Source organism: Parasteatoda tepidariorum, chromosome 4 (genome assembly GCF_982258835.1).
Source record: "Parasteatoda tepidariorum strain Cologne lab strain chromosome 4, Ptep-v5.0, whole genome shotgun sequence".
Classification (NCBI taxonomy): domain Eukaryota; kingdom Metazoa; phylum Arthropoda; class Arachnida; order Araneae; family Theridiidae; genus Parasteatoda; species Parasteatoda tepidariorum.
This window is the reverse complement of record NC_141758.1, coordinates 91928508-91945616: the sequence shown is the minus strand read 5'-3', so window position 1 is coordinate 91945616 and position 17109 is coordinate 91928508. Positions and strand designations below refer to the sequence as shown.

Sequence of the window (17109 nt, the reverse complement as noted above, 5' to 3'; positions counted from 1 at the left end):
GGACAATTTTTTTTTACATTTATACAAATACTTAAACTTTCCTAATTCGGGTGTGGAAATTTCAAATCTGATATTAGCTTTGCTTCTAAAGCTACTGATTACTTTTTAAAAGGACATTTTTAGTCCATTTTTTTGTTGAAATGTACAAGTTTAAAAATACTATAAATGACAAAGGGGTTGTCTTAATGTTCCGACAATCTTCTAGGGAAGTTAGGGCACATCATCAGGATTAAAATTACGTAGGAGCCCGTTCCCGGAAATTCGTTGTACGCATCTAGGTATACTTGCACATTATAAACAGCTTTTCGTGTACTTCTGAATAGGTCATAATAGGGGAGCGAACCTAGATCGTGATAGTATACGATAGTATATGTTCGTGATAGTATCGTGATCTAGTACGATGATATTTCTGGGAATGGTAAATTTCGAAAAAATATCGTAAGAAAACTGTAGCTTGGAGATGGAAACTGGTTGCAGATTTGAAATTTGAGATAAAGTATCCAAGATCTATTAAAAATTCACATGCAAATGAGAAAAATGTTTGCCAGTGTAATGAAACCATGAGCAGAAACAAAACACTAATTTATAGAAAAAATATCCAACTGAAATAGATATTACGGATGTTTATAGAGCACATTTTTTATTATTACTAGATGAACTTCAAAATAACTTATGTTATTTTAAAGTTTCCTCAACTAAAAGATCTGTAAGTTAATTAATGTTTTTTATAAACTAACTTTATGTTAAAAAACCTTACGTTACTTTACGTTATTCAATGTAATGTTAATTAATGTTTTTCATTTGAATTAGGAAGAACAGAACATTTTACACAGTCGGCATATAGCACAAATATTCAATGACCAATGGCAAAAATTACTTAATGCTAGTAAAATTATCAGCAAAAACAAGACATGTACATTCACATAACAAGAACATGAAAGGCATTTACTAGGAAATTATTACAATTATTAGGGAAATCACAGATTATTTAGATAAAAAATGCCATAAGAATCATTAAGAGTAGAGGGTGATATATATACACAATTATTTTACAGATTAACAATGTCTAAATTACATTCAAGTAGAGTCTACGTCTGATTGTAGTTTCTAGTTTCTTGATATTTTTAATGACTTTAGATATAATCATCTATTAATTAATCATCGGATCCTATCAAATCAGATGTTGTTTATGGTTTTATTAAATTTTTTACACAAACGACAATATTTCGTAAGCATTTAAAATATTTAGAATTGATAATCTAAAAGAAATTACACTATAAATGTAAGAGAAATTGGCTACCTCTTAGAATTGGCAATCTAAGAGAAATTGGCTACCTCTTAGAATTGGCAATCTAAGAGAAATTGGAATACAGATCTAAGAGAAATTGGCAATCTAAGAGAAATTAGAATACAGATCTAAGAGAAATTGGCTACCTCTTAAAATTGGAAATCCAAGAGAAATTAGAATACAGATCTAAGAGAAATTGGCTACCTCTTAAAATTGGAAATCCAAGAGAAATCGGACGACTAATCTAAGAGAAAATGGCTACATCTTAGAATTAGCAATCTAAGAGAAATTAGAATACAGATCTAAGAGAAATTGGCTACCTTTTAGAAATTGGCAATCTAAGAGAAATTAGAATACAGATCTAAGAGAAATTGGCTATCTCTTAGAATTGGAAATCCAAGAGAAATTGGACTACAAATCTAAGAGAAAATGGCTACATCTTAGAATTAGCAATCTAAGAGAAATTAGAATACAGATCTAAGAGAAATTGGATACCTTTTAGAAATTGGCAATCTAAGAGAAACTAAACTACAAATCTAAGAGAAATTCGCTACCTCTTAGAATTAACAAATGGTTTTACTTAGAATTGGCAATCTAAGCCTAATGACAGTTTATAGTATTATAGATCTAGAAATAGTCTTCAACCAAATAAGCATCGGAGTATCTCAAATCAGAATAATTTTACTAAGTGGACTATGCATAGGATACTTTAAAGTGAAGTCTGGCCAACTATGTCTTACAGCTATGATCAAGCTGTTGGCTACAGCAGCTGTTGATGAATCATTATTATGATTCACCAACAGCTCATTTAACATATTGAGCTGTTGGTAAATCATATATACGGCTGTTGAAGATAAAGTTTCATTAATAATAAAGAATTAGACGTTGGCTAAGTTCTCTGGCTGTATGATATAGTTGACTAGATTCTAGGAGCATTAACTATATCAATGTAGCTATTCTTTGATAATTTGAACAAAGGCAAATATTAAAGTGAAAATGAAGGCAAAAAAAATGGCTACTTACGGGGTCTATCGAACCCAGTGGGTGTAGATGGTCCCGGGTTCGAAGACGAACCGTCATCCGAAGCTACAGAGGCTGGAGGTGATGTTGCAGATGGGGAAGGGCACATGTTGATTCCTATTAGATCTGCTAATTCTGATTGGTCTTGTTGATGGATGTAATCGAAAACACTACTTCCTGTCATTTCGACCTATTTCGTCAAATAATGTGGCTCGTTAATTTTCCAGACACGTAACGTTGTATTATAAAGTACAAAGCAAATACAAAATACTTCTTGAAAATAACTGTCATAGCGCAATTTGTATTATTAAGAGATGTACAAAATCTGCGGTTTATTACTGGAGTTTTTTGCTAAGAAATACTGAAAGATTTAATGCTCATTTCAGATCAATTATCATAATATAATTCGTATCATTAAGAGATGCTAGCATTTCAAAATAGTTCGTAGTTATTGTGAAAGGCTTGTGCATTTAAAGAAGACTTTGTATGCTTGCAGAGTTTGAAAGTACTAATTAATGGTACATTTTTTAAAAATCGGTTAAAACATATAAGTTTAAAATTGTAATTAGGCATTGTTTTCATCAACTTGATATGAGTATTTTTTAAATAGTTACCCATTTTTTCAACTATTTTTGACTAACCATTGATATTTTCATAATATAGCATGATTACAAAAGTTTTGAATAAATAAGCAATATATGCTTCAATAAAATTATAATTTTTTTTTTCAAAATCTCTCCTTAAATAATTTAACGTATATTAAAGGAACAACAAGTATGTATAACAAGTATATGCAACAAGCATATACAATATACGTATATTATAAAATTAAAGGTTCGTATTTGATTGAATATGTTGTTTCAAAGAAAATGTTTATTTTGAATTATATTTAATTTATGAAAAAAAAGCAAAAGATATTTTTCATTAAAAAATAGGAAAGGAAAAAAAAAATCACATTTAAAATAAAAAATAACGAGAAAAAAACAAATTTTTTAAAAATAAATTTCATGAAAACAGGAACAGCTGAATGAGTATTAATGCCAATTAATGTAGCGTGGTAAGATTTTTCTGTTATTTTTATTAAATCCAACTATTGTTCATAAATGTACAGTCCGCAAAAAAAAAAGATATCACCCTGAATAACTTTCGTTCTAATGATCGGATTTTCACGAACTAAGTGTTAATCTTAATGGTTCCTGGGGGTGACCTCAAATATGCTAATTAATTAGTGCTAACTATTAATTAAGTTACGAAATCAGACACAAAAACGTACTTTCTCTGAATAAACATATATTTTTTCTTACATATTTGGATTCTTAACCTTCAAAATATAGGGGGTAGTCGCAATCTGGGAAATATGGTCCCCATAGTTTGGTCAGGAGAGCGATCCAAAGTTCGTACCCCTTAATGTTAATTTCACTTTTTACGTTTTTAGTCATATTTTAAAAACTAATATAGCAATTCAAAGAAAATTTCACCAAGTCATAAAGCTCATTTACCCAAAGATAATTCCACGAAAAAAATAATTTTTAATAATTGTTAATTATTTTTTATTATTTAATTAAATTAAGGATGAAAAATTTTTGAATTATAAGGTATGAATTTTTTTATACCATATTAATCTACATATTTTTCAATTGTAAAATCTAAAGTTTCAACTGTTTTTATTTATTAGAAGCTGAGAAAAATTAAAATTAATTATTTTTAAAAAAATAATTTGGCGACAATGAAGAAATGATTAAATGGGGCGATTAATATTAAAATGTGATAAACTTGCGAGGAACTTGACTTCGCGCGCTTAGCATAAAATTTCATTCATATTTTTTTCGCTAATAATCGTTTGCTTATCTTTTCATTTTCATTTTTTTAAGCTATAAAATACGATGTTTCTTTTTTAGTCGTCTAAAATTCTATTTGCAATTTAATAAAGAAATTTGAATAAAACATTTTATTGAATAAAATACATTTTATTCAGAGAATGTGGAGTTTTATAAAAGCATGCTTCTGATAGAATATGATTATACAACAGATTGTGCTTCTTTAATGTGATTATTTTTTATTTTTTAGTTTTTTTTCTCAATAACTGATAAAATTTCAATATACATACGAATGAATAAATTTGGAATAAAATATTCATCAATTTCTTGAATATATATTTTATAAATATTGATAAAAATACGTAGTCAACATTTTTAAGCATCTCTCACAACATCGCAAATTTCTCAAAATCTTATAGGGTAAACTAACCAGTGAAGGAATACTTAAGCTTAGCTTGTCTTTAAAAAAAAATCATAAAAATTTCAACATTTGTAATTTTAGCTAACTGACGTATTTGTTATTAAATGCACGTCGACATATTTGTTATTAAATGCAAATTATGTAAAAGAAATTTAGATAACTTACGTAATATTGTTTTAAGCTTTCGGTGGTTTAAATAATAAGTAGTAAGATAACCAAGTGAGGGAACAGCTCTTAAATTGAATAAACACTAAATTTTCCAGTGAATGAACACTTAATTTTGAGAATGTTTGATGCTCGTTAGGAATCCTTAGGCCACACAGATATCTGTCGCCCTGTAGATGCCTGAATTGACGGATGTTAACACAGGCGGGCATTAGGAAAAAAAAATCTTTTAAGTTTTCGTGCCCCCATTTCAATATCTTAAGGGCCTTACGAGCTCTGTTTAAAAAGAGAGTATCATATCATATATATATATATATATATATATATATATATATATATATATATATATATATATATATATATATATATATATATATATATATATATATATATATATATATATATATATATATATATATATAAGAAAACAAAAATAATCATAGTAGCAGTATTTGGTGGTAAATGTAGCTTATCGTAATTGAAGAATATGCTGTGCGACATTTTATGGTGAATTTGCGAACGTAAGTTTCAGAATGTATCGAAACATGTGGATGCTATTTGCTAATCATCTTTATCCAAAGAAAACCATGTAACGTAAATATCTAGCAAAATGAAGCAAATTTTTTAAACAATGAATCATACAATATGCAACATATTATTTCAATATCTTATTCTTAAACATAACATATTTCAATGTTTTTAAAATGCCACTAAACATTCAGCAATTCATTGAGTTATAGAAAAAAGAAATATCGTAAATTATAGAAAACCTTGTGAATGTGCATTAGAATTACTATACAATCTACATTTTATTTTTCAAGCACTTTTTTCTTCTTCAAACTTTCATGCCTAGAAGACTCGATTAAAGCTGTAAAAATCATTATCCCTAAAATTTTGTATATAGCTATTATAAGCTATGTTAATTTGATTTTAGTATGAAATCCTCGAATAAACATAGCAAAAATAGCATAATCTAAATAATATCAGATAAAAAGTTCATGTATTTAAATTCTGAAAACTTATAAATCGATTCAAATTTTCTTTTCAAAGGAGATTAAAATAATTTTTTTTTTTTTTTTTTTTTTTTTGGACATATATGAACTTAAAAATTGTCTATTGCCTAGAAACTTCGAGATGTTTTCTATTAACTATTAATTAAACCTCTCAGAGCAATCACAAAACATTATTTCAATTTTTTAACAGTCAGAAATTGGTTGCCTAGCAACCTAGTAAAATTAAGCGTTCCTCTTTTGAATCAGTCAATGGGTTATCTTAAAATATTTATTTGCGCAGGCGACTTTTTTTTGGCGGTTTTCTGGACTATCGCCAAATATATAAACCTTTATTGCAACCCAATTTACGACCCAATTGTTTTAAAATTTTGTCTACCCCCCCTAATTCAAGTGTCTAGATTCCAAATATGTAAAAAAAAAATATATGTTTATTCAGAGAAAGTATGTTTTTGTGTCTGATTTCGTAACTTAATTAATAGTTAGCACTAATTAATTAGCATATTTGAGGTCACCCCCAGGAACCATTAAGATTGACACTTAGTTCGTGAAAATCGGATCATTAGAACGAAAGTTATTCAGGGTGATATCTTTTTTTTTTTGCGGACTGTACATACATAGTAAACCAAAGCGTACATGAAACCAAATCAAAAGGCCGAGAAATGACCGAGAATGACCATTACATGAAACTAAAGCGTACTATATACATACATAGTACGCTTTGGTTTCATGTAATTCTGAAAGCTTAATACAATTTTTAGCTACAAATGTAATAGTTAAATACGTGGTAGTTAATAAGATTTGAATAAATCATGCAAATATAATGAGAGATTCGATCAAAGTATTTTAAGATGATATACAAACGATTTTTTACCTGTGAAAGACCTAAATAAATAGAGACTGTTTCTGAGACATACAAAAACCGTCCATCTGCACCAAGGGCAAAAGCAAAACCGTCCAATGACTGAAAAGAAATAGGAGAATAAGAATATTATTAAATAATAAGTCGCTCATTAATTTAAAATATAAAATAATATATATAAAATAATACATATAAAATAATACATATAAAATAATACATATAAAATAATACATATAAAATAATACATATAAAATAATACATATAAAATAATGCATGTAAAATTATTCATATAAAATAATACATATAAAATAATTCATATAAAATAATTCATATAAAATTATACATATAAAATAATACATATAAAAAGCTAAATTTGTAAAATGATTAATGGAAAATTTGTAGCATAATTTTACGAATAAACGTTGACTCGAATTTACTCGAATCTGTATTTACTCGAATTATGTGTTTCTAATAATCTTGACTTCGTCGGTCATCGGTGACACCCGTGGCACTAGGAGCAAACTCAGTGCCGTTCACCGGTGACCCCCATGGCATTCAACGCGTTAATGAATCTTTTTGTTAAATCAGGAATATTTTTTTTGTATCTATATATATATATTTCTCTTACACGGCAACAAAAAAAAGCCTCATTACAACTCCCCGAATGGCAACGATAGAAAATCGACCAATGATTGCCGCTAAAAATGTCGCATGCCTAATCTAGCTGAGGTGGCTCAACATATAGCGCTTTTCGGAACGGAAACTGAAATAACCTTAAGCTAGGCAGAAGTGAGTAGTCTTTGTCGATAGATCTCTATTTTAGTATTTTGTCGAAAGCGCTTTTTTTCACGAATTTATATATTACGAATTTATTTGACGATTTTTGATTTATATCACGAATTTATTTGCTTTATTATTGTTATTAGTTATTCATTGAAAAATGAGTCTCATTCGTATTGTTACGCTTTAAGATTTTATACTATAGCACATTTATTATAGGTTTAACGAATTACATGTCATTTATTTGAATTCAAATTTATTTTAATGACTTAGTTTATACTAAAAAGATGCAATTTTCTTTAAAAAAAAGTTTTTATATGGATTTGAATGATTGTTTTGAATTCTTAGAATTTTGTGTATTTGCAATGTGCCAAAGTTAGTAGCGAACGAAGCAAACCATATAAGAATGGGTAGCAATTTTTGGGGGTCGGCGAGCATTAGCGAGCAGGGGGCGCTGCCCACTAGTTTCAAGTATATTTCTTATTTCTTACCAAGAATATTCCTGGTGTGTTTAACGCAGTCAATTTAAAATTATTTTAAAAATATTTTTAATCAGGAATTTACCTGTTGTTTCTAACATTACAAATCTAGAATTATTTTAAGGATATTTTAATTAGGGTTATTTTCAAGGAATTTTTTTTATGTACCATAAATATTTCAAAATTGGCTTGATGGTACTCTTTACTACGAACATCCCTAAATTTTTTTAAAAGTATTATTAATAATTTCATTAAAATTAATTTGAAAACGTTTATTATCAGGAGAGTGCTGGAAAATATTCGCGTTTTAAACATCCAACTATTTCAAAGGTATTTTCTTTTTCCAGTAACAATTTTAAAAACTTTTAAGGTAAGTCTTTGTAATTTATAAGGCGCATTCTCAAAATCTTTCCCAGTTAAAATTTTCAGGAGATAAAACGCATGAAAAAATGTGGGCAAAAAGTCGTGGAATGTTAATTCGGTAATAATTTTAAATATAATGGTTTTAGAAATCTAATTTTAACGAATTGACGAAACCCAAGTAAAATAGCGTTTGTGACAGAAGAACTGTTTTCTCCCAGCACAAATGAAGCATATTTCCCACAAAAGGCCTGTGAAAAACTGTTGTCCTCCAACAGTTACCTAATGAAGCTTACATTGTGAAAGTGAAAAGAGCTACAATCGTTTTAACAGTTGTAACCAAGATAATGATCCATGCAAATAATCTTAAGAAGGATGCATCTGATTGTATTCCTTCGCCAGTAAAATGAATTATCAGGTTTTGGAAGTATTATCTGCTAATGCCTTACGAGTTGTTAAAACTGATCTTTGAATCCACAAAGAAGGTACTTTGCCCAGTCTAGTGAAGCAAAAAATACTTTTTTTTCATTAAACGGAAGGATTAGAGTCTAAACGTGACCGTTGTACGTGTTTAGGCGTGTATATTCCAGGTACAAGATGCGTACTTGACCGCTTAACAATTACGTGGAAGTTGTATACGGCGAATAAGCAAGCTGTGAGCTTTCTCGATCGAGCTTATTGCAATATATTGGGTATTCTATAAAATATTTTTAAAACTTCATCTAAAATATTTTAAGAAGGAACAGCATAAAACTGAATATTGGGATATTTTTTAGACTTATAGTGCGTCAAAGAAGGCATTAAAAATTATTTTTTGAGTATCTCAAGCTTTTAGAACAACGAATGCTGTTGAGTTATGTCATTGGTGCATCATGAATAGTGTTTTAGGATTACATAGGATTATCATTTATCCTATACGCATCAGGTATCGCGTTTCATACGCGAATATCATTCATCGTATACGCACGAAGAATCGAGTGCTAGGCTCTTATACGTATATCATAGACGTATCAGGAATCCAGTTCTAAGCTCTTATACGTATATTGTATATCATAGATGTATTAGGAATCCAGTTCTAAGCTCCTATACGTATATTGTATATCATAAACGTATCAGGAATCGTGTTTTAGGCTCTAATACGTATATCGTATATCATAGATGCATCAGGAATTACAGGAAATTGCTCAACGACTGATCTTTGAGTACACTAAGAAGTTACATTGCTCAGTCTAGTAAAGAAGAAAATACCACTTTTTCATTAATCGGAAGGATTAGAGTTAAAACATAGCCAATGTGTGTATTTAGGAGAGTATTTTCTTGATATAAGATGCGTACTGGAGAAGGTTTCATTTAGAGAACATGAAAACTGGAAGTTTTTCTGTTTCAGTTTATTGCGTCATACTATAGGCGGTGCGTGAAAAATTTTAAGAGGTCACTTGTATTTTTTCTTAAATTTTATTATTGTTACTTTTTTTGTTTATTTTTAGAATATATATATAAAAAAAATTAGAATATGTACATTAAGAAGCATGGTGGCTCAGGGAATAGATCATTTGCCTTCCAATCAGATTAACCGGGTTCGAATCCCAGCGATGGCTGGTTGATACGAATTCCGAAACCGTTTTACACAGACCACAGTGCTGACGTAAAGTATCCTCAGTGGTTGACGGATCATGGGTAAGAGTCACCTTGTCGTTAGGCTAACCGTGGGAGGTTTTCATCTCCAAGAAACGCAAAATGCGGGTTAGTTCCATCAAAAAGTCCTCCACGAAGGTGAATTTTTTCCCAAACCTTGATCCAGGAGTTTCCTTGTCTTCTGGATTGGGTTCAAAATTACAAGGCTACAGAATTGAACATTAGTAGTTGTAAACCCAAAAAATTAGGTATATATATATATATATATATATATATATATATATATATATATATATATATATATATATATATATATATATATATATATATATATATATATATATATATATATATATATATATATATATATATAAAAATTAAAACTCTAAGAGAAATACACAGAAAACATTTTATAAATGTCTTTAGTTTTTAGAGTTTTAGAGTGAATTTCTGTATTTAACAGAGAAGTTAATTAATAATTTAATTGGCAATCATTTTAAAACTTTCGTGCAACATGACGTATTCTGTAATGAATTCAGGGTATATTGTGAAACCATGACCAGTCTGAATTTTGTTGATTTATTTTCCTGAAATAACAACAACAAAAAAATGCCATGCAAAATTTATTTTTTTCTAACCACTTCTTGTTAAGATTGATGTGCAATCCTATTTCGAGGATCGATAAAATAAAAATTCGATTTCTCTCGGTTCTTATGCGTAATTTTTCAATTATAATTATGAAGAAATTTTCATGTACTTAAAAATTTTCTAATTTTTTTTCCTGGACAATTTTTTACTATTTACTTCATTTAAATATTAGGAATAAATTTAGTCTGAGTTTGAACTCATTTTTAAAAAAACATTTTCAAAATTTTGTTGGTGAAAATTGATGAAAAATTGATATGAAAGAACTCTGTTATTACCTGAAGAATGTGCGTTGCTTGATGCTGCTCAAAGAGATCCATTGCAATAGATGTCATCGATCTAGACCTTAGACTACCACCTGAAATTAAATAAATAAATAAATAAAATATGTATTTTTGTTGTAATGATCTGTTAAATCAGTTAAACTGTTAATGATCTCTTAAAGTTACCAACTAACAATACAGAATGACAAAATAAATTATCTGTTATCATTAAACAACTATCAATCATTTATATTTAAAGTTATATATTTCGGAATTATTATTATTATTATAAAAGTATCGATTAGTGAATTATTATTATTATAAAAGTATCGATTAGTGAATTATTATTTTTATTATAAAAGTATCGATAAGTGAATTATTATTATTATTATAAAAGTATCGATTAGTGAATTATTATTATTATAAAAGTATCGATTAGTGAATTATTATTTTTATTATAAAAGTATCGATAAGTGAATTATTATTATTATTATAAAAGTATCGATTAGTGAATTATTATTTTTATTATAAAAGTATCGATAAGTGAATTATTATTTTTATTATAAAAGTATCGATAAGTGAATTATTATTATTATTATAAAAGTATCGATTAGTGAATTATTATTATTATAAAAGTATCGATTAGTGAATTATTATTTTTATTATAAAAGTATCGATAAGTGAATTATTATTTTTATTATAAAAGTATCGATAAGTGAATTATTATTATTATTATAAAAGTATCGATTAGTGAATTATTATTATTATAAAAGTATCGATTAGTGAATTATTATTTTTATTATAAAAGTATCGATAAGTGAATTATTATTATTATTATAAAAGTATCGATTAGTGAATTATTATTTTTATTATAAAAGTATCGATTAGTGAATTATTATTTCTATGTTGCATATTAGAGAATTATTTTAATAAAATTATCTTTGAGTAAATTATTGAAACTATCTATTGGTGGAATATTATTACAAATTCATCTATATGTAATATATTGTGTCATGCATTCTATTTTATTTTATTTTATAACCGTCGTTGAACAGCCGACCCAATTTTATGGGTTTACGACTACTGATGTTCAACTCAGTAGCCTTGTAATTTTGATCCCAATCCAGAAGACAAGGGAACTCCTGGATCAAATATTGGGAGAAATTTTGCCTTCGTGGAGGATTTTTTGATGAAGCTAGCGCGCATTTGCGTCGCATGGAGAGGAAGACCACGAGAACCTTCCATGGTTAGCCTGACGGCAAGGGGACTCTAACCCATGATCCGTCTACCACTGAGGATATTTCACGTCAGCACAGTGGTCGGTGCAAGCCGAATGCGGAATTCGTATTTGCTAGGATTCGAACCCGGTTCGCCTCATTGGAAGGCGAACGCTTAATCCCCTGAGCCATCGCGACTCTCATGTATTCTATTATAAAAAGTTAGCCAAAACGAACATGTTATAGTGAGGGATCTAATTTATAATAGTCCTTTAACGTTAATCTTACATTTTTGGGTATCTCACCATTTCGTAATACTAAATTTCTTTTTAGTAAATTATTATTTTTTTTAGTAAATTAAGATCTTATTAATTATAAAATTCGTTTATCAAAAGTTGCAAAAACAATTTTTTATACTTAATTATTTCTTTCATAATTAATCAACTAAATAAAATGCTAAATTGTAAGGCATGCATAATTTTACCTCATTATCAAAACCAAAAATTTGAACTGAATCGACCTAACAAATTTTGAGTAGTAAAATTTAAGAAGATTTGCGCTTTTAACTAACATATTTTTCAGATTGTGGCAGTCTTCCATATTTTAAGGCGGAAAAATTTAAATCCGTTGAAAAAAGAAAAACACGTATATTTATAGAAAGTTCATATTTGTGTCTGATTTCTTAACTTAATCAAATTCGTTTAATCGTTAAATTAGTATGTTCTGCACAAATGCGGTTTAACATTCAAACCATTAAGGAAGCATCTTAGTTCGATGAAATCTGATCACTAAATCAAAAGTTGCAAAAGTGCTACTTTTTTTTATTTCCTAATTTATTAGTAACATATATTTTCAAAATGAGAAAAGAGTAAAGAGAGTTAATTTTTCACGAAGTGCTGTTTTTCTTTTGAAAATGATCATTTTCTTAGTTTTCATGCCGCCTTCTTCACATTAGTAGCTTAAACACAAAGAATGATCACTAAATGCAAATTCAGTGAGTCAACGATCGCTTAAGTGAATTCTTTTAAGAAATCAATCAACACTGTTGACAAGAACACCGATGTCTTATCGAATTTAGACTTGACGTTCGTGAACTATCAATAACCAATCTATTGAGCGATGAGCCATTTCTTTTTTTAATTAAATTAGTCAAATTAATTAAATTATTATAAACTACTTATGTTATCTTTATATTTTGAATAGTCAGTATAGATAAATGTTTAGAGATGTCCAAGCCAGAGGCTGAACTATATCATTGAGTTATTTAAAGCAATCGATTGTAATTTTGCGGTTCTGAATGGCAACTAGTTGCTTGCAATATTCCTATTGGATGATTCGTATTCTTATTTCAATAGAAACGTATTCCTATTGGTTGCATCTGTTACTGATTGATCATTGATGCATTTTTAGTAGGCAGGTAAATGAAGTGACGTCAGCTTAGACATCTCTGTAATACAGGAATGCTACATGCAACTAAAAACGTAAAAAGTGGTAAAAACTCAATTAATTTTCATTTATTTATTATCTCTTTAATTATTCAATCGTATTTATTACTATAGCTTAAATTTCAAATAGTTCATATTTAAAGCAAAAACATTCTTTGCATCACTTTCAATAGTAAAAAGAAAGAAATATGCTTTAAAAAGTAGCTAATTTTGTATACAAACTAAACTCATATTCTTTATTTGCATGAAAGAAGAGTTTTTTTCCAGTAATGTTTAAATTTCAAAAAATTTTTACACTAGGTTTTTTTTAGTGACATTTTAAAAAGAGTAGAAATTTTATAAAAATTAAAATTGGCAAATGTAAAAGTGTGCATGCCACATAAAGAGATAACCTTAACGATAACCTTCTTATGAAAATTATGTTTTAATATAATAAGCATTTACTTTATGAATATAATTTCTAAATTCACCAAATATAAACCAATATAAGCATATCTAACCAAACATAACGGTCACCAAATATAATAAGCACATTCTATGAACAGAATTCTAGAGCGGTAACTAAATTTTATGAACAGTTTTTTAATGTATGAGTAAATTATAAATAGCTTCTTTAAGTGTTAACCTCATTGCATACGAACAGTCTTCTAATATGATGATAAGCATATTTTATAATAGTCTCCCAAAGTGCTAATCATGTTCTTTTAATAGTCTACTAAAGGATTAAGCATATTATGTGAACAGTTGCCAAGCAAAGCTATATTTTAAATATTTGCATTTTAAATTAGTTGAAATTTTATTCGCTTTAAATTTTAAAGTCAAAATACGGCAATAAATTTACGTTCGTAATGTCTAGAAAAACAAGACCCCAAGCCATTAAAATTTATAGTTAACAGAAAGTTTTCTTTAGAATATTTTTCAATGGCATTGTGGTGATAAATTGGCAATTCTGCCATCAACTTTCTTTTTTCGCCAAATACCTTCAAAACATTACGTAGTACATTTCCAAGATTTTCAAACCACATTTATGATAATTTGATGGCGATGAAAACGAAATTCAAACAGTAACAACCTCTCGCCACCATAAACTTGTTTTTTCGTTTGGCTGTGCTTTGTTTTTGTTAGAAGAGTCATCAAAAAACAAGGATACTCTTTAATTCCATGCCAATTTGAGTTACAATAATAACGGTAACAACTTGGCTGGCTACATTCAAGCCAAACGCCAAAAAAAAAAGTTTATAAGGTCCTTATCATCAAGGATGATGTAATCGTTTTATTATGGATATTTGGTGTCTGGTCAATTTCTTTTTGCGTAGTTAATTTTATCAGTCGCTTTAGGGGGAAATGGTAATACCTTAGAAACTATCTACTACCATTATTATTAGTGTTTAATAGAGTATTTGATTGAAAAGAAGAGTTAGTGTTATATGAGGTATGTAAAGATATGTGGTTAAATTACATAACAATTCATGATGTTAGTAATTTACCATGTTGGTAAATTCAAGGTTTCTGATGGGATGGGCCTGTAATGTTAGTTTTATTCAAATTCTAAATCTTCGAACACAATTTGAAATTATACATGTATATAAGAGAATACTATAGCGAATATTTTTAATGTTCCAAGGTATGTCTTTTTAAAATTCTATATACTATTTAGGGTTGTAGTGGTAAATTTAGCTATCGGAAAAAGCTATATTTTCTATTATTATATGCATTATATTAGGCGTAAAAATATGTTTACTATATTTTTCTACTATATATAAAACACATTTATTTATTCAATACAATACAAAATAAAAACAAGAAACAAACAAACACAGAAGAAACCAATTTATCTAGTCACTTTTGGATCTATCAAATCAAATTGTATTAAAATACTGTTCGATACTATTGTTATAATATTTAATTTTTAACACTTGTACGTTCTATAATATATGTAATATAAATATTCGGTTATATAAACACATGTATGCGCTATCATTGTTATATTAGCGAGAGTTTGCTAGGTGTTTGTAAAGCGTTACTTACCTTATTTTTACTACCCCAGAGTGATATTGCGATTCGTAGAGAAATTCTTGCGCATACGCTGTGAAGTTCAAATAGTATTAGAGTTTTGGGAAACCATAACGCTTTGCAAAACCGTAACGCTTTTAAAATTGAGAAATTTCTCTCAACTATTTGTATTTCTTTAATAGCAAATCGCGATGCCGCTTCCAACACTTAAACTATTTAAGATTTTTTTTCTAATAGCTTGTACACTGTTAGAATTTTCATTCTAAAATTACGGTAAAATAATAGGCAGCAGTCTGTAAATCCGATTAATCGTAAAATTTAAGATAAAAAGCATGTTTTACCATAATGGTTTTTAAACCATTTACAACTAGCATAGTTTCAAAACCGTAAAAACGAAATTTAACTGGACACAGGAGCTAAGCTTTTCGTTAGGTAATGGGCATTGGAAAGTGCAGGACACAAATTGGGGAGTGCAGGACATTGGAAACTCTTCATGTATTGAAAATAATAGAGGAAATATTGTGGTCGAAATCGAACCCCAGTTCCAGGTCATGAGACTGCCAGATTAGCCCTCTCGGCTATAATATGTACGCAGTAGCGCTATAGTGCGCTATAATATGTACGCAGTAGCGCTATAGTGCGCTATAATATGTACGCGTATGTACTAAGTGTCTTCATTAGGTGAGCTTAGTTGGTGTGATAAAATTCTGGTTGTTTAATCGTATTAGGTGAAAACAGTTAACAAACTGTGTTTCCTCACAGTTAACAGTTTGATTACTATCTTATTTACGGTTATTTAACTGTTTTGTTTGCATATGGCAAAATAACTATTAAATAAATTGTTACTTAACCATTTTTCCGAGAAATTTCTAACCGTTTAGTAGAGAATCAAAAGTAATATTTTATTATTATTCAATACTACAAATGCCATAATAAGCTATGAATTTATCCAAATAAATATATTATATATATATATATATATATATATATATATATATATATATATATATATATATATATATATATATATATATATAAATACTATGTTTTCATAAATACATTTTTGTTTATATTGAAATCAATGAATTTACTTAAGAAAGTTTTTTTGAATCAACATCAATGGTGTTTACCATAGTCTCTACACTTTCTTGTTTTTAAAACTTTTTGTTCAGTTTTTTTTTTACAATTCAACGAAATAATCAGTTTTAATCAGCTCATCTAATTACCTTTTGTTCTAAATAAATGTAGCTTAGTTAAGTTAATCTTTGTAAATCAGGAAAACTTGTATAGTTTTTGCAGTTAGAATCTTTCATTTTATCTCCTCGAGTTTGATGATTAAAATTTAAATTAATCGTTGTATAAGAATGATGAAACGATAAAAAGAATTAATTTTTCATTTATCAGCATCAATATTACAGAAGATAATACTTAATTATCCGTTGTAATTTACAATGCATAATTACCTAAAGTTACAGTATCGTATCGTCTTAATCGTTCAATAAAGTTTTAAGATTTCATAAGATCAATATTTTGGGCATTTAACAATTTTAATACCCATAGCCCTTTTTTGTATTCTTCAGCATTAATATAGGGAAATAATTAGTGTCATATATATGATAAGAAATGTTACACGCAATGATGTGAGTTAATTGATAAAATATTTCGTGACATTTTAATTGCAGTTGTAAT

At 28.1% G+C, this 17109-nt stretch overlaps 1 protein-coding gene across 1 annotated transcript in view; it reads right to left on the bottom strand.

Annotated features, from left to right (window-relative positions):
* LOC110283103 (protein trachealess) overlaps positions 1-17109 on the bottom strand; it is a 218177-nt gene that overhangs the window by 11634 nt on the left and 189434 nt on the right. Inside the window, exons 4-6 of the mRNA XM_043043212.3 lie at positions 10761-10840; positions 6596-6685; positions 2312-2498 (exon numbers count right to left, since the gene is read on the bottom strand). Coding sequence (XP_042899146.1) covers positions 2312-2498; positions 6596-6685; positions 10761-10840 — 357 coding nt within the window. The remainder of the gene's footprint in view (positions 1-2311; positions 2499-6595; positions 6686-10760; positions 10841-17109) is intronic.